Here is a 22534-nt window from a genome sequence, read left to right on the forward strand (position 1 = left end):
ATCCTAACATAATTATCTTCGCGAAACAAGAGCGAGGGACGGTAACATGCATATTCATAGCATGGCGATCCGAGAATTAAAAAAATAATATCTATCAGTTAGAATCTAGATGTTCCGAAGTCAGTGCTATCCCTGTGTCCAGGGACCTCTCTAACTGGGAGCTTGCAGGTGAATGATAGATTTTTAACAGATAATGTTTCTCCTACAAAATGGGATTGCAATGTTTATCTTTAACCAAAATATTTTGCTATTGTTACAACAGATAAGAAATCGTAATACAGCATGAAGCAGAGTACAAAAACATATGCTGTCAACATTACAAAGAAAATCTATGGAAATATTTACAAGTGTAATGAAATGAAACAAAGGTAGATTTTTTTGGGTTTTTATTTTAAGCTTATATTAAACGGGAGGTTCTTAAATCCTTGAAGGATACAACATCTGTAACAAAAGATAAATAATATTAATATTTTTTAAAAACAAAAATTTCTTTATATTATTAATAAAAAATTATCAGTAAAAAAATTGACCACATTTAATTCAGGTTTCAAATGTCATAAGCATCATGTAAGATTTGGGCTAGCCAAATGAATACATTTATAATTTTTTTTAAGACTTTATATTATTATTCTACCTTCAAGTTGCAACTGAACAAAATAGATCATAAGGTTTACTAATATGTGCTGCTTTATTATTTAGTCAACTACACAATTTACAATTGACTTCACAATTGAAATGGTAATCGATAGAACAGCAGTATTTTTCCCATAATTACAAAATGTATAAAAATATAAAAATTTTATGGATAGAATAAATATAAATTAAGTTCCTATCATAAACCACCAAAATACAAGTCATGGTTTGTAGGAAAATGACTTGACATTTAACATTGTTCATAATAAAGCTATCCTTCTTTATCTCCTCTTTCATTAACAGTAAGTTGATGAGACACTCCATAAAGTGCCTTTTCCATGATCCATTGCAAGGCTAGGACTTAAATACTCACCACACGTATTCTGTGACCCATGGCATGAGCAGGCAGGTTGGACTTGAACCTGGCGCGAACGCCGCCAGAGTTGCCGTGCGGGCGGGTCACCTTGCCCCAGATGGCGCGCAACTTGGTCTTCTTGCCACGAGGACCTCCGGGAATGGGAGTCCTTTTCTTAGCACGGTATACATACACGCAACGCTTGCCGGCGTAGAAGATGGCGTCAGTACGGTCTTTAGCGCCCTCAATCTGGAATTTAAGAGATGAGGTTAGAATAGAATTGTTGTGCTTGGTTGTGATGCGATGGAATAACGGGTATCAGTGAAAAAATTGTCCACATTTAATTCAGGTTTCAAATGTCATAAACATCATTTTAAATTTTCATAGATGAAGTGATTGTTGATTATTTTATAGATTAACATTTTATATCACTTCTTCAAGTGTAGAAGGGCAACAAAATGAAAAAATTTACAACATACTCAGAATACACTGGTGCTAAATATATTGTATTGCCATACAGCAAGATATTGATGAAACTATATTTATCTATTGTAATGCTATATTTCTGCATCTAGATTAAGATAATATTCTATATTGTAAAACTACAATAGATGGTGCTATGGTTGCTAAGGGAACACAATATTTATTGACTGGTATAAAATTTCATAAAACTTTTAAAGAAATATTTCCTTGCTATGAAAGTGTTTTTAACTTACTTAGTAACAAAACATTGTACAAATATGAAATTAAAATTACACTCTCAAGGAGTCAGAGTTGAATTGAACCTAATGTCCATCATGTGAATGAAAATAAAACAAAATTAAGTGTCAGCACCTTTTTAACCGAACGTGCGGCTCATGAACACAGAAACTAGTAATTAGCCACGGAATTTACATTATATTTTCACATTGTGATGAAAAGGTTTTATTATAGTTCAAAAATAAAAAATCACCATAACCTCAAATGAGAATACCAGGTACCAACCTTGAGCAAAGCTGTGTTTTCGTGCTGGTTGCGAAGACCACGCTTGTATCCCGTGAACACGGCCTTAGCATACAGCCTACCGTGACGAGGCTTAGACGATTTGCGGATCACCTTCGCGGGCTCCGCGGGCGCTGCTGGTGCTGCCTTAGCGGGTTTCTCTTTTGGCGCCTTGGTTTTAGGCGCTTTCGCCTTGGGCGCTGTCGATGGCGCGGCGTCTGCCATTCCTAAAACACCATTTTAACTTAGCACGAAACCAAGTAAAACACTCCGTCAAGAGGTTATGTTGACATCCAATGTTAAATCTGAAGATATCACGACATATTTAACTAATCTGATTTTCAGACATGCACAGACAGATCGAGATATGCACGCTTGTAAATAAACCATTCTTATTTTATGGATTAATTTTGAAAATAATGATAAATTCTCAAATATTTGATCACTGACCGTTCACTGTTTTCCTTTGGAAATGAAAGAACGGGTCTCGGTGTTGCCAAAACTAATATAAATTTGAGAAGGCAATTAATATCTATTTTATTAAAAAATATTGGAATAATTTCTAATTATTATAATTATCTATAAAAAAGTTTATTTTGAGTAATAAATTTTTACAGAGTTTAATTTGGATTTTGATAATAAATGTTGAAAATGGAAAGAACAACTCGCGGTTATTATGTTCCATAGACGACTACAAACGTACTACTGTTCAATAGATATTTACTCTCAATACACTACAACATTGAATACAAAATTATTATAATTGATTAAGCATTTTTGAATTTATTTTCATTACATGGGTATAATATTTATAAAATTTGACAAAAGCTACACGGAAAATGTTTTGCCCTGAAACTATCTAGCGTACATAAGTAATAGACGGATTTTATAGTAATCACCCTTTTTACTCATTTAACCCATATGCAAAAATGAATCAACTAAAATAAAATTTAACATGCTTATTGTCGATTACGGATAATTTATTATAATTGGTTTATTCTTACCATCAGCATTTAGGATAGTTTATTGGAATCAGCCCACTTTTGTATTTTATTCATGGCTCAATGTTATAGATTTAAATATATTTAGACTGTGATAATGCGAATGTAATTGTTAGATATTGGTACCTACATACTTAATTATTGTACCCATCTTAATAATAAATAATTCAGACAAATGTATATTTGAGATTCCTGTCAGTATTCAGATAAACATTTCCGTGGTTACGTTTTATTTCACACGATGTAAATATAACCTTGTAACATTTTTTTATACCTTGGCAATAATATCATTACATTTGTCTAACCTCATTGTCTCAATTTGTCTGATTTGGACCAATCAGAACAGACCACGAAAAGAGACGAACGAAAAATGGATTGTGGCTCTGTCAAATTATTATTTTGTATAGAAAATTGAATCGCTGTGTATTTACGATACGGACTTCAGTAAAAAAATAATAGCTTTATAATGGACTACCTAGTGAATATCAACTGGAACAAAGTCACACCTTGCCTTGTATTTTTAGTGCTAGAATTAGTATTAGAATGTGGGTATTATTTACGCGTTTTAACCTGTATTAAGACGATTTTATCCCATAGAATTATGTGTTTTGATGTGTGGCGGTGTAGTTTCAGAGTGCGCATCACAGGCGGAGGTTAATAAGCACCTGGAACTCGGGAGGGACTTCCTGGCGCGCGGTCAACTGTCTGACGCTTTAACACACTATCATGCTGCTGTCGGTGAGTGCACTGTCCTTGTTCCTATTATATTCAAAGCTGCGTCCTTGACCGTGAAAAGCTAATAGGCTGAGATACACGTTTTGTATATTATTTCACTACGGTGTGACGTTTCGTCAAGATGTTGATCGACATGTTCTGTATTTTGCGACGTAAGAAATTAGCCTACAAATTGGAGTTTAAAATTGCCTTTAAACATAAATGTAATAATGTGTGTTGATGAACAAAAATAGACAATGCTGCACTATCAAATTCAATATTAATACAATGAATATTTTTATACAGAGGGAGATCCACACAACTACCTCACTTACTTCAAGCGTGGTACAGTGTACTATGCACTTGGGAAAGCGAAGTTCGCCCTCCAGGACTTCACAAAGGTATACATTGCAAATGATAAACTCTTTACTAATGGTATTATTGTTATTTCTTTTTTGATCTTATCTTACCTTTGATAAGTTAAATTGGCTGCAGATTATTAGACTATATTTTTTTATTCTAATTTTGTACATTTATAAGTAAATTTAATATATAGCAAGTATTTTCTTTAACACAATATGAGTGCTATGTCGAAAGACAACAAGGATTTATATTATCATGTTAATTACATGTTGTTTATAAACAAATCCTATTATCAAATATAATCAATGAATGTGAATTAGACATTGATACCCATTGATTCCTTTTTATAAATGGCTATTATGTATTTATGTGTAAAAATAGAATTTTAAACAAACTAAATATAGTTATAATTGAGTTTAAAAAATAATGTAATCAATAATTTTAACATATCTGCAGGTAGTAATACAAAAATGTATCAATACACAAATTATCCAGTAATAAGTTATTAAATATTTAACATGCAACCAACCCAAATGTGATACTTTACTGTTCAGTTGAACACATAAGATCTATCTTTGTTCAAAATAATTTCCTATTATTATTATCTTAATACCCAGTGATCTAGAACATTATTTTTGAAATTGTCTATATATAAATGCCTATACAGAAACTGTACACAGACGTTTGAAGGACTATTTGACTTAAGTGACAAACTTTCGAAAAAAAAATTCCTTATTTAAAAAAACAGAAAAAGGAGCCAATTTTAAATATATATGAAATGTAGATTGCAAAAAAAAATGCTAAAGACAATTAGCCTTTCAACCGTCAATGTGATTGTGACACATTACATATTAGTATTCTGTATGTACAGGTGTTGGAGATGAAGTCAGATTTCACATCGGCCAGGCTGCAGAGAGCCAACGTTTACCTCAAACTAGCACAATATGTTGAAGCGAAAGAAGATTACTTGCAAGTTGTGAGTATATTATAATGTTTTTAATTAATTTATAATAAAATTGTAACAGGCCCATGTTTGTATATTATAGATATTGAAGGAAACTAATATGGGGGTCTTTTATAATGAAAAAAAAACATAATTTATGTTGGACTACTTATCAATTTTAGTATTACTTATATTCATATACAGTGCCTTGGTGGCATTGTTCTATAATGGTATGATTGAAGTGCTAAAGTCTCCGGTTCTGTGCCTGGATAAATAAAGTGACATTGGGTTTTTCTACTCAGTATCAGCCGAAGATTGTAATTTGTGCCTGATATGGCGATAGGATCGCCGTCTATCACATCATGGGACGGAATATGCACGGCGAAAAGTGGGTGCAGTTGCACCTCTGCCTATCCCTTTGGGGATGTGTGTATCATATACTATAGCTGGAAATAGACATAAGGCAGAGAATATTAGGGATGTGATGGAAAATTTGATGCTCCTAGAAACATAATTGGACTATAAATGACACTATATGCAATCAGTGTAGTTGATAAGGCTTAGAACTGATAACATTGTATTGTTTTTAATAACTTATTTATCGTCATAACAATAGCACATAACTAAGAAATATTAATGACAAAGTGTGTAGGCAAAACACTATAATATTCTGTTATGTCTATTGAAAAATACAAACAAAAATATTTCTAAAATATATAATATTAGGAGTCATGTATTCTCATGTAACCTAATATTGCAGATAATGATAATTCATTAAAACAAAATTTAACCCTTTTAATTTTATTGTCTGTAATAAAAATATGGTTGTTAAGAAAAAACACTGGAGCAACAGGGCATCTTGGATTTGGAGTACAACTTCTGGATATGTAAAATTTCACTCATCGCCCACTGCATAGAGGCTGTCAAATAAAAAATGTTAAAACAACCTCGCAACATCGACCATGACATAATTTTTCTTATACAATTTGTTCACACTTGATTGACAGTGACAATGCAGGTCTTATCAGTAGTTGATGTTATGCTAGAAAATTTAGCAAAGATATGGCAAGCACTGTTCCAGTTTGAAGGACATGGTAGCAAGATTAGTTGGTTGGTCTATGAACAATAACCATCTGGATGGGTTTCAGCCATTAACTAATTGTTTGCCTATACTGTTGTGTTCTGTTTAAAGTAGTCAGACAAAAAAGATGAACATTATAATTAACATGGGGTAATTGAAACATTTTTTTTCTGTTGAAAGTAAAGCAAATCAGTTGTATTTAATTTTTATGAAGGACTAAAAATGTTGATAAGAAAATAAAAGTCTATAAGCAATTTCAAGTTTTGAATTAGTTTAGCTATATATGTGGGTGACTGTACACTGTACTCAGTTTTGTTACTGCCTATTATACCACTAATATCTCACGCTCTGGGTAGTGTTGCCACCCTAAATGAGTTGAAGTGGTATGTAAATCTAAACACCACTGTGGCCAATAAAACCTCATTTTAATCGGAATACACGCCTACAGCACTATATGAACTCAGTTTCACAACTCAGAGATAACACCAAACCTGCGTGTTCAATACATGTGCCACAATCAGGCGTGATTTCATAATAGTAATTGTCAGAATAAAAAATTAAAAACCTGTTAGTTTTGAAAGGTTTAAGTTGGATTAATGGTGAAATGTTTCTTGTATGACATCATTTTGTTCATACTTAAATGTCAGGTTTTGTAATTAAATGATGCAATGCATATTGTTTACGTAATTATCTATCTGAATTTTATCAAGTAATACAAATTACATTTTTCATTTATTTTATTACATTCTTTTAGATTGTGTTTGTTCTGCAATGCAGGGTACGCGCAAACATAAATTTTGGTTCTTTTTTTTATCCCATTGTAGATTTTGTTAAAAAACAGATTTAAGGGGCAGTAGTAGGGGGCGTTAGTAGAAGTGTTAATAGTTGCGGCCTTTTTTGGTAACGTTAAATGGAATGTAATAACCCTGTATTATAATGTATTCCGATTTGCGGTCGTGTCCATCTACCAAACTATTGGGAGGTCGCCATGAGTACCAGTATAACGCCGTGAATATGGACTAGAGTTTGATGCATTCATCCTTCATTTAACACACACATACAGACTGACGCTTTTTATCCCAGAAACGGTAGGAAGACGCGCAATTGGTGCATCCACTTACCACCGTATGTATTATGTGTTAGGGTGAACTAATCGCGATATACGGTAGAAACTCCAGATTCCGGGCTGATATTAAGTAGAAAAACTTTATATCACTTTGCCTGACCTGGGGATCGAACCTGAGACCACAGCACTGCAGTCGTACCGTAAGGTAACAAAGGCAGTCTTTATTTAACGTTAATCATTTTCGCCCGTGAAGTTATAACAGCCCTGTTCTTCTACAATTTATTTGTTTTCCCGCAGACATATGCAGATCCATACAATCAAGAGGCGATAAGTCAGTTCCACCGCATAGATGAGTACATAGAGGAGTTGCGGCTGGTGGAGGCGTACTACCGCGGCGGGGACTTCCGCGCGGCAGCCGAGCTCGCCACCAGCCTGCTCGAGGTGTCGCCGTGGTCGGCGCAGCTGCGGCAGCTGAGGGCCGAGTGCTATATCGCGATGGTGAGTAGATAATAAAATAAGGCTGAGACAAATGTTCCATTCGCCTAATGAACTGTCACAATTTTGAACAAAACCCACACCGTATTGAATTTAAATCATCACATGTTTTTATGCTAAATGGAACTCCATAATTTATAAATTTATCTATTTCATAAATTTATTAGTTTATCTTTATTTATCAAATTAGATCTAAAACTATTGTAATATTTTGTAGTCTGATATCAATAATATCATAATGTAAAAAAATAAATATATAATTGTGTTGTATTTGTTTTGCAGAATGATCTGTTCTCAGCGGTGTCAGACATCAGATCTGTGAATCGTCTGCAGCAAGACTCAACAGATGGATACTTCAGACTCGCCACGCTGTTGTACAGGCTGGGACATGTCAGCGATGCCCTCAAGGTAACATATATACACTACATTATAGCTTGGTGGTGTAGTTGTATAGATTTTTTTATTTATTTATTTTAATTTAACAGATTGTTATTATAAATGTCCATACGAGAGTAATTTTTTTTATTAATTTGTAAAACTATGTTAATAATATTATAAATGAAAGTAAGTGCAAAATGTATTGCATGACTCATGTCAGTCTTTGGTTCTGGCACGAAAAGTTATATTGGTTTTACCTCTGCATCATGCCTCTTAAAGGGCAATAGCTTTGGCTCCTATTGATGGAACTTGTTTAACACCTCTGCTTACTCCTGAAAAGGGTACAGACGTGATGATAACACGTTATTATATGTGAGAATAAAAAAGCTAAAATACTCAATACTGTCTGTAATCTATGTATATTGAACACATTTGCTTTTGCAACGACCTTACGAGGTATAAATAAATTTGTTTAATTAGTAGTAATTTGTGATTTCAGGAAATCCGTGAATGTCTAAAACTAGATCCAGAACATAAGAAATGTTTCCCCTTCTACAAAAAAGTGAAGAAGATAGACAAGTTATTACTTGACTGTGAGGAAAAGAGCGAGTCCCGTGACTTCCTGGGATGCATAGAGAGCGCTAACAAGGTGTTGCGGAGTGAGGACGAGGTCACGCTCGTCGTGTTCGAGGCCAGGAAGTGGCTCTGCAGCTGTTCTGTCAAGGTTCGTATATGGATACGTATCTGTCACATACACCAGTTTTGTTTTTTTTTTTTATTATTGCTTTGAATGACGAGACAAGCTTGCCGTTCGTCTGGTGGTAAGCGATACGACCGCCCATAAACAGTAGAAACACCATCCAGCACCTTGAATTACAAAGTATTGTTTGTATTCTACTGCGCATTTTTCGTACGCAGCCCGAAATAGGTATGGCCGTTGAGCGTGACTAGCCCTGTATTATCAGTATATATAAGGTGCTTGTGCCCTGCAATGGAATACTAGTCTCAGTAGAGGATACGAGCCTTAACAAGTACGCGATCTTGAACGATAGGTCACGATAGTAGTGCAAGCTGCCGTCAATAATATCTTAGGTTCAAAATAGAAGACAGGAAATTGAAAAGTGTTGTTTTTGGTTTCTGATTGTTACGTGTGTATTGTGTATGTGCAGGAGGAGCAGTACACGGACGCGTTGTCGCAGTGCAACCAGGCGCTGGAGCTGCAGAGAGACGCGCGCGTGTTGTGCGATAAGGCCGACGCGCTGCTCGGACTAGACATGTTCGACGACGGTGAGACTACATGTTTTTTTTTTTACTTCTTATCATACAGGGGATATATGACATATCTACTCATCGCCTTTTAAATGTGAATGAAACAGCAAGCGTGGTGTTAAACAACAATAGATATTTTTAATATTTCCACAGAGAGCTACAAGAGTTTCATTTTATAAAAGCACTAAGTTTCATATGACAGTAATTGGCATCAACACAATTTGACGTCATCACAATTAATTCGTAGCCGTGCGAGTAAGACAACGAGATGTTGCCATTTCGCACCTATACAAATATTTTAAGTATTTTACCACTGATTTATTATTTTAATGACAAACATTGTATTTGCAGCAATACACACGTTCAAGGAGGCTTTGGAGATTGAAGAGGGTCTGCAGAGGGCGAAGGATGGCCTCAGCAGAGCACAGAAACTGCAGAAACAGTCTGAGCAGAGGGATTACTATAAAATTTTAGGTGTTAAGAGGTACGTCACCTGTGTAGTATAATTATTTTGGTATACCACGAAAAAAACAAAAAATAACCTAGATTTGCATATTTGACTGAACTTTTGAGGGATTATCTCTCAACTCACTAATCTCACTAATAGAAGCAGCGCAGTTTGCCTTGCCAATATAGAAATATAATTGTATGATATTGTTGCAGGACGGCGAGCAAACAGGAGATCACGAAAGCGTACCGCAAGGCGGCGCAGAAATGGCACCCCGACAACTACCAGGGAGACGAGAAGAAGATCGCAGAGAAAAAATTCATAGACATCGCCGCTGCTAAAGAGGTACGCATGGTATAACTTCTGTAATTCTTTCACCTCTCCGTGTCTAAATTCATTGTAAGGTCAATGCCACTTTGCAGAATTTATCTGGTCTATTTTAAAAATTGGTATCCCACCTACCGAAATCCCCATAAAAACTGTACTTATGGGGTATCATGGAAATTAATGTGTTGTCACAGAGTAAAAATCATACGGCAATATCATGTTCAATTTTATCTTTTATTCTTGTTGCACCTTGATAAAACATTAACTATCCGAAACGCTGTTACGTTGAGTCATTTTGTGTGTCACTGGCGAGGCTAATATCATAGTCAAATAGATGCAGAAAGCCTTTACTATTTTAAGGAAAGCAATTGTTGATGCTTATACTTACTAAAATGTATGTTCCAGGTATTGACAGACCCTGAGAAGCGAGCGCAATTCGACTCCGGTACAGACCCTCTCGACCCAGACTCCCAAAGAGGACAAGGAGGGCCTTTCCATAGCCCCTTCCACCACTTCCAACACGGCAGCCCCTTCCAGTTCAAGTTCCACTTCAACTAGACATAATCACCAAAAAGTCGCCATATTGGTCCTTCGACCCAGATAAAGTCCAACACTATCAAGTGTTTGATTGGACCTTATCCTTGTCAATAATATTTTATAAATCTAATTGTTAATAATCTGAAGGTTTTTGATGCCATGGAATGTTTACGTAAAAAAATAAAATGAGGGACTGAGGGTCGGTGCTGATGTTCGAATTGTGGCGAAGAGACAGAATACAGTCTTACGTCCTTCACGTAAGGCTGATATTAACTTAATACTGAGTTGCTTGAAGTTGTGTTACTCGGTCGCATAGAAAGTCATAAGGTTGATTTTTGATTGATACATTTTCACTTTCCACCACAAATCCGTCCTTCGGCACTGACGTTAAAAGAATACGAATAAATAATCGCTTAAGTAACAAAACTGTGACAATTTATACCAACTAAATGATTTAATTCTAAAGCTAACAGCTGGCATAATAATTTCAACTGACAAGATATCCCCACCTCCTGCTTATTTTTCGCAGAACTATTGTACATAAATGCGACCACAATTAATTGTAACTGAAGTGACTTGAAATATTTGAAAAGGCTGCCTCTGTAGATTATGTAGACATTATTAGAAAGCGATCAACGAAACGAGTCGATTGCGTACAGTTTTTTCAACAATTGATGGAAGGTTCGTGTATCGTTAAGCGCCTGCGCACAGACAATAGTAACACTTTCCAGAACTTTAAATTAAAGCACCATGGCGCTCATTGGAATTTGAACCATAATGCTAAGTTACAGTGTTTCAAATTGCCTCCAAACAAAAAGAACAGTGCTGGTTCACTGATACGCACAAACACATAAAGCTAGCTTAGAAGTCTCAAACAAAAACCCCTTATCCTGCTTGTTAATAAGCTGGAAGACCCAATAATATAAAACTGTGTACACACGCAAACGACTCGTTTAGTTAATTTATAGTGTAAACGTTTGTAGTGAAACATTGTGACGCACATGTCCAATGAATTGTGAGTTTTCACGGATTTTCTATATTTTATATTTGTTATGAACGTGCGTTTGTATTGGCAAGTCGATGAGAGCAACAGTGAGAAGTGAATAATATTTTTAAATAGGTCATAGAATAAATATATTAGACTTAACAAGTCTTGATTCAAGAGTATCTGCGAGACGGGGTGATCAATATTTTCAAATAGGTCAAATATTTTGGATTCTGTTTAACAAGTCTTGAATTGCCATTTAGTTATGATTGTGTAGTATCTCGGTTATTATTATATTATTACTACTATATTATATACTTATTATATTATTACTTATTTGATTATAAAATTTTACTAATATCTTTCCGAGCTGCCTATTGCCAGTATAAACTCATGGTCATAAATAACTAAAATATCACGAGACATACTCTCTATTTCCCATATTTAGAAATTGTTTTAGCTTCCGATTTTCATTCTGAGCAAATGTTCAAAACCAATATACATTGATCTTGCCTCTTTACAACTAACATTCGGTGCGTGTTTTTATCTCGTAATAATTTGAAATGGGTAATACTGAAATTGCCATTTTAAAACCAAAAGATTTTTTGGGAACGATGTAAACACAAAAAGTTCTTTGATTTTGGTATTAGATTTTTTTTATATTGAAGTTCATTCGCCATTACGGCTTGGGGCGAAAGTAAGTTTGTGCACATTGTATGTTCCTGAGCATGTTTTTTAAAGCGATACCGTGACGGTATATTGTGTACATTGATTTAATACGGTTTGTAGACAAAACACGTAATATAGGGCCCTTATTCTCTATGCCACACGTTACTTTGATAGTGCGTAACAAGCACGTAACGCAACGCGTCACGTTTAGGACTATAGAATTTGGCATACAGAATACCATTTTAAGCACATTTCACGAAGATAACATGACACGGCCGCGTTACGCGTTTACGCTGTCATACAGAATAAGGGCCCAGTATACAGGGTGTTGTATAAAATTGGTACAATATTTATTCACAAAAAGGGATCTTTTTTTACTTATTGAACTATGCACGTATCTCTTGTGTGCATAAAATATTGTACCCTTATACAATATCATGTGTCTAAGTACAAAGCAGTCTATAGCCCCGTTGACATCATTTAATTGAGCTTTCCCTCTAATATTTGCGATTGGACTGTTTTTACTAATTAATACAGAAATTTAACACAACGTGGCTTGTATGCTATGAAACCGTTTAAAAAATCAATATAATAGGATACATTGGAAGTTGTGGTGAAGCAACAAACAACTTCATAATACAAGGTGTCTTTGTTGTCAAATATGCATCTTGTAATATAAATACTCGTATCTATTTTTTTTTGTCTTGGGCGAGTGATCCAACACTATCCAACGTGTCAAATTAGATGAAATGCAGGCAAATGTTTTATTATTACAACTAGCGACTGAAGTTTAATTCGATTGCAAATATGTGGACACTCTCTTTGAACCTAATTTGTGACAAATAATGTATCGCCTCGATGGTATGTGGGAATCTGACTAAGAGTCATTATAACTCGGTCTATACGTCCTATTGTTGCTAGGAACGTGAGCTGCTAGAGAAATATAGCAGCATATAATTTACCTGGCATTTTATAGATGTCCATCATCGGCGCCTTGAATTATTTTTGAAATAAATAATGTTCATAAAATCAATATAGTTATGCTTGTTTTTAATAGGGTGTATATTACGTACACTGATCGGACATAACGTCCATAACAAAGAAATAAATAATAAAGACGATTAAAATTGGTTTTATTCGTTGCATAATGCTGTCTACATTAGTCAATGTATTTATTTATACATAAGTTATTTTGTTGTGATCCTTACAACTTGTAAATATTGAATATAAGTTAGTATAAATGAGCATTTGGTATTTTTTTATCACCCTATATATCCTTTCATAGATTGTCGAAGTCGAGTTAAGAATTGAACCAATAGAAAGACATGAAATATATTTTTCGTTTTTTGTGCAGTCTTATTGGTCGAGTTTTTGTCACAACTCATTTCAGCGTGCATAGACAATCACTTTAATTCTGATTACACATTACATATAAATAAAAAATATGTAATCAGAATCATATACCACCACATAATAAATAAATAATTTAATCATAACTTAAATAAACACTATTGTAAAATTCGATTTTTGAAAGATTTTCAACAGTGCTTTTTACATCTTTATAGATCTTTTACCGTAGGTCGAATAATCGCCATCACAAATACTATTTTCATTGATTTTGTTCGTTACGAATTGACCCTAAGCTTTTGCCTTTTTAACACACAGTTTCTCGTCCATAGACTACACAATCAAAGGATCGTCGCTCCAAGCTATCTTAGGCTTCCGATGCAAATCCCTCATTTTACGCGCTTTCTTCTCAATCTCGTTGGATAGTTTGTCGTCATCACCTTTCTCGCACACGTATCTATGTCTTAGCCCACAGTCGTCGCCGTGATACTGAAGCGTGGCCCGTGATTGATCCAAAGTCACGGCGAGGCATCGGCCCTCGCCAGCTACAACTGTCCCGTTGGAGACAGCTGGCTTTGCCGAATGAGACCAGATCCATAGCAAGCCTGGGTTGAGTCCGCCAGTCCACCAATCGCCCCCTGAAAGTTAGATAAATGTAATATATAGTTTTATTATCGACAATAGATGTGTAAAGAGCAGTGCAGAGTCAATGGGGCCAGTTTACTTTGATAGTCGTGGTATTATAACTAAGATAGAAAATGCAGGTAGGTACTTCGTAAGTAGTAAGTAGTATATTATTGAGATTACACCATATTAGCAAGGAAATAACCTAAGTAAACAAATGTCTCGTACATTTCGACACTACGACGACTAATGATTTTATTGTGTGACTTATCAATTGCATTTAGTTAGATTTTTTACGTCAATCAAAATGTTAAAGGATTTGCCGTATTCCTATTTATCATATCGTAGGGCGGAAAAATCGTTTGCTTGAGTTGTTCAATGCATTTGGTTAGATTTTTTTGGTAAATCGAAATTTTACAGGATTTGGTGCATTCCTATTTATATCATAGGCCGGAAAAATCGTTTGCTATTAGAAATAAGCTATAAGTTGCAACATATAATTACATGCGCGAAATGTAACTATAAGTTGCAGCTCCCTTTTTTAGTGGTTTAAGCTTATATTTAAAAATGCTCACTCCATTCTATTGTGTGGGTATACCTTGTAACCGCTTGTCTGCGAGCATAGCAGAGAGCAGGTGCTTTCGCTCTTCGTCGTTATCGATCTCCAGCATGTTGGCCTTCAGCTTGCGGCAAGCGTAGTTGGCGCCCTTCCAGTTCAGCGCCTCGCTTGAGAACTGATAGCAAGCACTGCCCACGCGAGTGAAGTTGGTGACGCATGGCTCTGCAACGGTAGGTTGTTAAATAGATTAATATAATTTTGAAGGTTGTGATCCAAGTGATCACCATGAAGTGAAAACACCCAAAATGTTGAAAGAGGTTGTATAAATTCCTCCAAAATAGATCTTGTGGAGTCTTATGTTTGTTTTGCTTCCAAAATATTTTTTTTGCCCTACTGGGTATTTTACATAATATGGTGAAAGTTAGTTTCAGAATTGTACCAATAAACCAATGGTGTCAGTGTTAAGGTTCAACGAGATGACAGTTTAGATTACAATTGAAGTTCTTTATCACCAGGTACAGTGACTCGTCAATCTAAATTTGTTTCCTAAACATACCACTACCCATATCCGCTACGATAAACTCACCAGGCTTAGCATCAACTCCCGCTACCAAATAATGCACGCTCTCCTCTAACTTCCGAAGTCGTTTCTCCATAATATCCGCGCGGTAGACGAGTTTCTCGATAGCAGTGAGGAGGAACAGGTCCGTCTCTGAGACTTGCTTTTGTGGCTTTGGCTTCTGCTCGTCAAGGCGGTCCACGGTATTGGTCGGCCTGTGCACTGGTATAGGGTAGTTGGGCGGTGCCGGCTGAGGAAGATCATATAGTCATTGTCATTGTGAAAAAGAATATTTTGTCCCCTTATGCGCCGATGGATGTCCCGTAAGCCAATTTCGACAGTGGCGAAGCCAAACATTTCAGTTTCTGGGAAATGAGATTTTCTTTGGAAAGTTACTTATTACCCGCTACGATACTTATATTTCAAATTGATTCGTCTAATAAGAAAATATTATCATTCTGCAAAAAGATAATTTTTTTTAAACAGGAAATTTGATGAGAGTTGTAATTACCGAAAGTATGTGGTTTACAGGTCAATACATTTTTTTGTTACTCACATGGCTAGGTTTAAACTTATCCTTATAAGGAGGTCGGTTAACAATCTTCCCTGGAGGCGGGGGTGAAGGCTGCCATTCGTCATAGCCCATCGGTGTTGGAGGCCGTTGCGGATTGCCGTGTTGGACGGGATGCGGCGCATGCGGTGGCAGTTGGTGTTGTGGGGGTGGAGGGGGCACTAGGTCAATGCGGTCTGACACGTAGTAACCCTTGGCTGGGGGGAGCGCCATTATGCGTCCTGGAATTGATAATATGAAGTTAGTATTTGGGGGCATAGTATCTTTGGCCCTTTCCATGGAGACGGTGTAGTAGCTACAACATGTAATAAAAATAAAATTTGTCAAGAGTTGGATGCCGGAGAATAGGTTTCATCAAGAGGCGTAGTGTAGTTCTAAAGCGAGCTGTTGGGTAGTCACTTAGCGGCAAAATGCATAAAATAAAACATTTAATTTTTTGTTTTTTCCTCCCGCCCGGTGCCTTGGGCGGAAAATTTTATGTGCATCCGGGCAGCACAAACCCAAGCCGTCACTAGCTTCACGTTAAGTACGTGAAGTTCTAGTACAGAGTGCCTAATAACTGTATATCTTTTGTGCCAATAGCTCTAAATTGTATTTTGTAATTATTATTGTCAATGTATGCTAAAGATTACTCCTAGTTCTAACCATGTCTTTGATTTGGTGTAGCCGAAGTAGCCCATTCTTCCAAAAGGCAGCTCCAAGGTCCGGACTCGTAGGGATGCGCAGAACACGACTCCTCGCTCAGCGTGGAGTTGTCTGCTAGAGAAACGCTGGTGAGCACGAGGGCAGCAGCTATGTGTAGTAGATACATCTGAAAACGGATGAGTGTGCTTGAGACGTTCCAGCGTCATCTAATGGTGCGTAAACCGAATATGAGGAAAACATGCTTTATGCTTTTGAGATTCCACCCGAAATTTTATAAAAACGAGGTTAAGGGAATAGGTTATAACATGTCGTAGTTATAAGATAGATATTGTATTTACTAGGAAATTACATGGCCTAATTGAATTAAGATTCAGGATCCTTAAATATATGTACAGCATTTCCTTTTTCCTTGATATTTGATGATCTAGTTTCTATACTGTTTAATGATACTTTCTGCACTAATCACTCAAAATTAAGAGTTTTTTTATTTAAAGAAAAATTAATTTGGATTTGTGATCGTTATGGAGACTAGCACTGCATGGCAATACGACAAAAATATTAATAAACAAATCTACTGATTTTGTGGTGCTCGACATAACTGCAATGTACCTACAGGCACATAAAGAATTCTCTTCGGCCCGCATAATTATATTCTTATCGCACCGCAGAGGTTTGTACACAATGAAGTCCTTTAATATGGATGAATAGATCGATACACTATTTGTACCCATGCTCATTCCCTCTAGAATTGTGAGTCAGACGTACTTTACCAACTAGCTTTAGGTACTTCTTACTTGCAAGGAAATTGGATTTAAAGTACTTAAATATTAAACTATCTTGTTATACATCGATCAAAAGCGAAGATTGTCTAATTAGTAGTGGAACGACGAATGTCCGCACGTTCAAAACCCAAGGGTACCCACCTCTGACTTTTCTAAAGTTATGTATACCTGTGAATTATCACTTGCTAACTTGGTGCTGCGAAGTTTCTATAAGAATTATGAAGGTATGTACAGTCTGCCAATCCACACTAGGCCAGCGTGTTAGACTAAGACCTAAGCACTCTAGAAGTAGAGGTCTGAAAATCCAGCAGTGGGATAGTAATACAGGGCTGATATTATTTATTATATTATTATGTCAAACATCGGCCGTTGTTACGGATGGTAATTTCTAGTTGGAATGATAACAATCGATGATCGTAGTTTATACAATAGACTAATACAAAACCTAGTGTATGTAAAATAGCCGTAAGTAGGTAGATGTAGGTAGATATAGGTAGCTTATAGACAATTTCCCTAAGCTATATACGTATGCCATACGTAAGTTAGTGTTATTACTGCTATTATGCCAACATTCTGCAACATCCTCAAGACCTCATTGAGTCAACAAAAAACCCAAAACAGTTCGTCATTCACGGTACGTCGTGTTGCGAGAGGGTCATCGGCATGCCTCCGTAATCGTCTTATGTAACCGAACGGCGACCGGCGCTGAGGGGACGGAGGCGAGCTAGGGTTGCTAACTTTTGTAAAGTAAGCATCTCGTATGCCGGCTAGGGTTGACAACCGTTGTTCAGCAAATCATAGAATACTAAGGGCTTCTTTCACAATTTGCGTAAATGCCACTCGTCACATAAATGTATAAGTTGACCAAATATAAAAGTTACACACTAATCTATTAAGAAAATGGTAATAATTTGATTTCTATCTACATTAGCTGTTTAATACGATACTGACAAATAAAATTTTAGCCCCTAAGTATTCCATCAAGAAACCGTTTGAAAGGAATATTCTGATTTGAGTGTCATTATTCATCGTGGGAAGTGACATTATTCATCGGTTTCCTTTATAGTTGATGTCTCATAGTTGAAGTGTCAAATATTGAAGAAATTTGGGATTCATTTCAGGAAGTCCAGAGAGTCTAACTTCGGCTTCCAGTTAATCTAATCTCTATGTGAGTTACCTTGCTAGGTATCAGACGAGGCTCTGAACTATTAATCCGCAAAGGACCATTCTGATTTAAAATTTAACTTCTCTAAAGAAAGGGCCCAGCAGTGGGGCAATGTTGTAAAATACTGCTTTTAAAACTTGACAACCCTACAATGGAGAAAGTGGACACCGCATCCGCGCGATGTCGCGCAGGATTTCGTCAGATCTCACGACATCCGTTCGCTAAGATTATGTTATTGCGAGTATATGAGGGAATTTTACCGAGCGAAAGTTGCAGCACGAGTAGCGACCATTGTGGATGTAATTGCGATGCATCATTTAAATCCTGTCTTATTATATTATATACTTGTATTAAAGTAAATATTCTCTTATTATAATATACTAGCGACCCGCCCTGGCTTCGCACGGGTGCAATGCTGACTATTTAATGGATGTTATTATTATACATATAAACCTTCCTCTTGAATCACTCTATCTATTAAAAAAACCGCATCAAAATCCGTTGCGTAGTTTTAAAGATTTAAGCACACATAGGGACAGAGAAAGCGACTTTGTTTTATACTATGTAGTGATATAATATCAGTTCTGTATTATATACTGCAAAACATATAGAAAAGTCGAGGCACTGATGTGCCGCTAGGCGCCGAGAGAAATGACGATTTTCAACTGTCCGATTTTGAAACGATAACATGTCTTCCTCCGAATATGAAGGTGTGTTAGCTCACTGGTGTATCTCGCTAATATACAGAGGGTTATTGCTATACTCTGGTCTATTATAGAGAGCTGGTTGATGATGGGCATGGGCCTCCTGTACTACTAAAAGGGATTAGGCCTTAGTCCACCACGCTCGACTATTACGTGTTAGTAGACTTCATATATGCCCATAATTCCTATAGAGAGTTACTCAGGTATGCAGAGTCATTCGCGAAGATTTCCTTCACTGTTAAAGGAAGCGATAACTCACAAAGAATACACATAACTTTAGAGAAGTCAGACGTTTGGGTTTTGAACCTTCGGATATTCATTTTGGCAGTCTGTTTCCTAATTAGGCTATCGCTGCATCTAATTCTTATCTTATTACCTTACTAATAATATAAAAGCGAAAGTTTGTGAATATATTTAAATCTTGTTTTAATATCTAGGTAACTGCAATTGCCAACCCTGAACCATAAATGTTAATATCTCTACCTATTTTTTTAATATGTAGTACAGTTTTTAGTATCTGTTAATTCTACTTTCGTAGCCAAATAATGATTAACTATAGTGTTCCATAATATAAAAATAAACAATTATATAGAGTATCAACAAAATCGACAGATTTGTAAAAAACTAATAAAAATTATCTGACGGCACAAAAGCGGTAACAAGTTACGCAACAAACCGTAAATAAACAATTACAATTGCTTAATCATTGTGCATTGATGCAACTAACAGTACGAGAGCATTTTTATAATTCTCAGTCCTCCACAACATTGAAGACCTTTCTCAAAATACAAGTTGTACTGTGTATTTTTCTAAAATCAAAATAGAAATAGATACCACGCCAGGAGAAAACAGGCGCAATTCGGGCATCTACTTTTCCCCGTATATATTTCGTCATGTGATGTCAAGCCTATCACCATATCAGGTTCTAATTCTAGACTCTGGACCATTACACCGGACCGACACTGAGCAGAAAAATTCAATATCACTTTGCCCAACTTGAGATTATTTTATTGTTTACCGTGCATGCAGTATAACTACGCCACCGGAAAGATAGCCTTTTATTTAATCTAAGACAAGGGCTATCTGTGTGTAAAATTTTATCCAAATTCGTTCAGCAGTTTCTGTTGTTACTTCCAATAGACATCTTTAAAAATATTCGCATATATATGAGCCAGCCTTGATTCCTAAAACGCGACTCTATTCCTTGGGATTAGCATTAGGTATCCATTTTTGATTCCATTAGACGATAAGCATACTTCTACCACATTTAAAAAAAATAAAAATAAAATAAATTTGGGTGTACTGTTTGCAATTCTAGCACATTTCGGAATGAATTTTAAAGTGGTCTTTACTTATTATTGTAAAACCGTCACGATTTCATTAGAGTTATTGAGAATATTTTTTTTATTTATGTTATAGTCGAAATAAGGTGTTAAATTAAAGTTTAATCAATATAGCAACCTATTATTAATTATATATTTGTTAAAAAATATATATATATATTACTTACAATCAAATGGGTCAAAAATAAAATATAAGTAGCGCATATACCTAAGTATATTCATTTACACGCGGACAAAGTCGGTAGCATTGATATTATTTCAGTCCCAAAAAAGAAAGATATACGCAGAATAAGCAAGAAATAATTGTATAATATTTAATGTAGTGAATTTAAAGGAGAAACCCAAACCGGTGAAAATATTATGTATCGTAAAACGCAACATTTTTTTTCTTTCACAATTAGATCATATAAATCACAAGAATACTTACGACTGTATATTTTTAAATCACTAATTGGCCTACCTTAATTCCACAATTGCATTAGCGCAGAAAACTGTATTGGTATTAGCACGAATATAAACACTTTTACTGCGCGTGCGCACCGTGTACAATGCGACGTTCGAACTGGCTGCCTGCACGCATCTCACCACTCACCCACCAACGGAGAGTGGTGAGTAGTCATAAAGTATATTATGCGGGTTCTTACTGTATGTTAAAGTCTATTATTTGTATGCATTCATTTATGAAATGAGTGTATTTATTAGGTTTGTATTTTGTGAATACAGTCCTACTGTCCTACTTACCTATCAATATTTAATTTTGCCACTTCTATTACCACATAAATGTGAGGCTGGCGCAGAACTTAATATTATTTATTCCATAGATATACCTATAAATAGCTACAGAAGCAGTAGTACTATCTCTGTTTATGATTTTTTTGGCATACTGCGGAAACAACTTGGCATCATTTTAAATCGGTCGTCTGCCTAAAATCGACTTTTGAAGAATCCGATCCCTGGCAAATGGTGTTAGAAATGTTTCCCAACAGCGCCACTGGTCCATAGCCCGTGTATTAATTATGTTGTCATTAGACAACATATGAAATACATATCGCTCTCTTAATAAAATAATGACCTATTCCAAAATTGTTAGGTAATTTTTGGGAATCGTCAAAAAACTCATTTGTGTTTGCGATCTTTTTTTTAAAGTTGCTATAAAATTGAACTTGTTAAAGATAAGTTAATAATGAAAGCTCGCAAACAGAAATTATTTTTTTGATAATTCCCACAAAGTAAACATTTTGCAACATATCATTATTTTATTAAGAGAGCGATATGTAGATAGGCTAGAAAATTATTTTGTAGGTGAAAACCGGAAAAGACATAAAACAAATTACTTCCAGGTGGTGTTTTATCACTTAACTGTGTTTAGTTATATAATATTACATCCATTATTGTTTTATTAATTTTTTTATGTTATAGCTCGAAGACAACACGACGCAACTTTTGTAGAGTTTCTCTAATTAATATTGTGTGTATTCTGACTTTCTTCTGTTTTTGTGAAAGCAATATCGAGGAACTGTTATGTGCGTTGTTCTTGTATAATTAAATCTGTATTAAACTGATTACCAATAACCTTTCGATAGAATTTAGAGGCAATGTATGAGTATGAGGAAGATTGGAGGTAGTTTTCTATGTAGATAAAAATAAATTATAGAGTGTAGCAAACACTATTTATATCCAAATAGTTTGGGACTAGGGTCCTAATTTTATTTATACCTACTAATATTATAAGAAGCAAAAGTTATTAACTTTGTTTGTTTATAGGGGCTATTCTCTTACTAATAGGAAGCTAAATTACTCTGAGTGCTAAAAGCTAATTTTTATCCCGGGAAAATATAAAGCAGGACTTTTATCCAGGAAAACTTATCACGTGGGCGGAGCCGCGGGCATCACATAGTATAATATAATTTGTATCAAATGTTTTGTGGATAAAAAACTGTGTGGTATCTTAACTAAAAGTCAAACAATTTTATTGCATAAATAGTTGGAT

At 35.5% G+C, this 22534-nt stretch overlaps 3 protein-coding genes across 3 annotated transcripts; 1 reads left to right on the plus strand and 2 right to left on the minus strand.

The window, feature by feature from the left end:
• Positions 1-371: 371 nt before the first annotated feature.
• On the minus strand, positions 372-2652 carry LOC115455139 (60S ribosomal protein L35a). The gene is made up of 4 exons (XM_037444802.1): positions 2420-2652; positions 1973-2196; positions 1007-1237; positions 372-441 (listed from the first exon to the last, which is right to left on the minus strand). The coding sequence occupies exons 2-4, from the start codon at positions 2192-2194 to the stop codon at positions 418-420; spliced, it is 477 nt and encodes a 158-aa protein (XP_037300699.1). The 5' UTR covers positions 2195-2196; positions 2420-2652; the 3' UTR covers positions 372-417.
• A 604-nt stretch (positions 2653-3256) lies between these two features.
• LOC115456165 (dnaJ homolog subfamily C member 3) lies at positions 3257-11224 on the plus strand. The gene is made up of 11 exons (XM_030185104.2): positions 3257-3515; positions 3598-3708; positions 3991-4085; positions 4919-5023; positions 7435-7635; positions 7915-8040; positions 8510-8734; positions 9180-9297; positions 9631-9763; positions 9943-10072; positions 10460-11224. Exons 1-11 carry the CDS (start codon positions 3437-3439, stop codon positions 10610-10612), a joined length of 1476 nt encoding a protein of 491 aa, XP_030040964.1. The 5' UTR covers positions 3257-3436; the 3' UTR covers positions 10613-11224.
• A 2682-nt stretch (positions 11225-13906) lies between these two features.
• LOC115456166 lies at positions 13907-21116 on the minus strand. The gene is made up of 6 exons (XM_030185105.2): positions 21005-21116; positions 16551-16716; positions 15891-16126; positions 15362-15584; positions 14815-14997; positions 13907-14230 (listed from the first exon to the last, which is right to left on the minus strand). Exons 2-6 carry the CDS (start codon positions 16714-16716, stop codon positions 13926-13928), a joined length of 1113 nt encoding a protein of 370 aa, XP_030040965.2. The 5' UTR covers positions 21005-21116; the 3' UTR covers positions 13907-13925.
• Between the last annotated feature and the right edge of the window lie 1418 nt (positions 21117-22534).

The sequence above is a fragment of the Manduca sexta genome, chromosome 28, assembly GCF_014839805.1.
Source record: "Manduca sexta isolate Smith_Timp_Sample1 chromosome 28, JHU_Msex_v1.0, whole genome shotgun sequence".
Classification (NCBI taxonomy): domain Eukaryota; kingdom Metazoa; phylum Arthropoda; class Insecta; order Lepidoptera; family Sphingidae; genus Manduca; species Manduca sexta.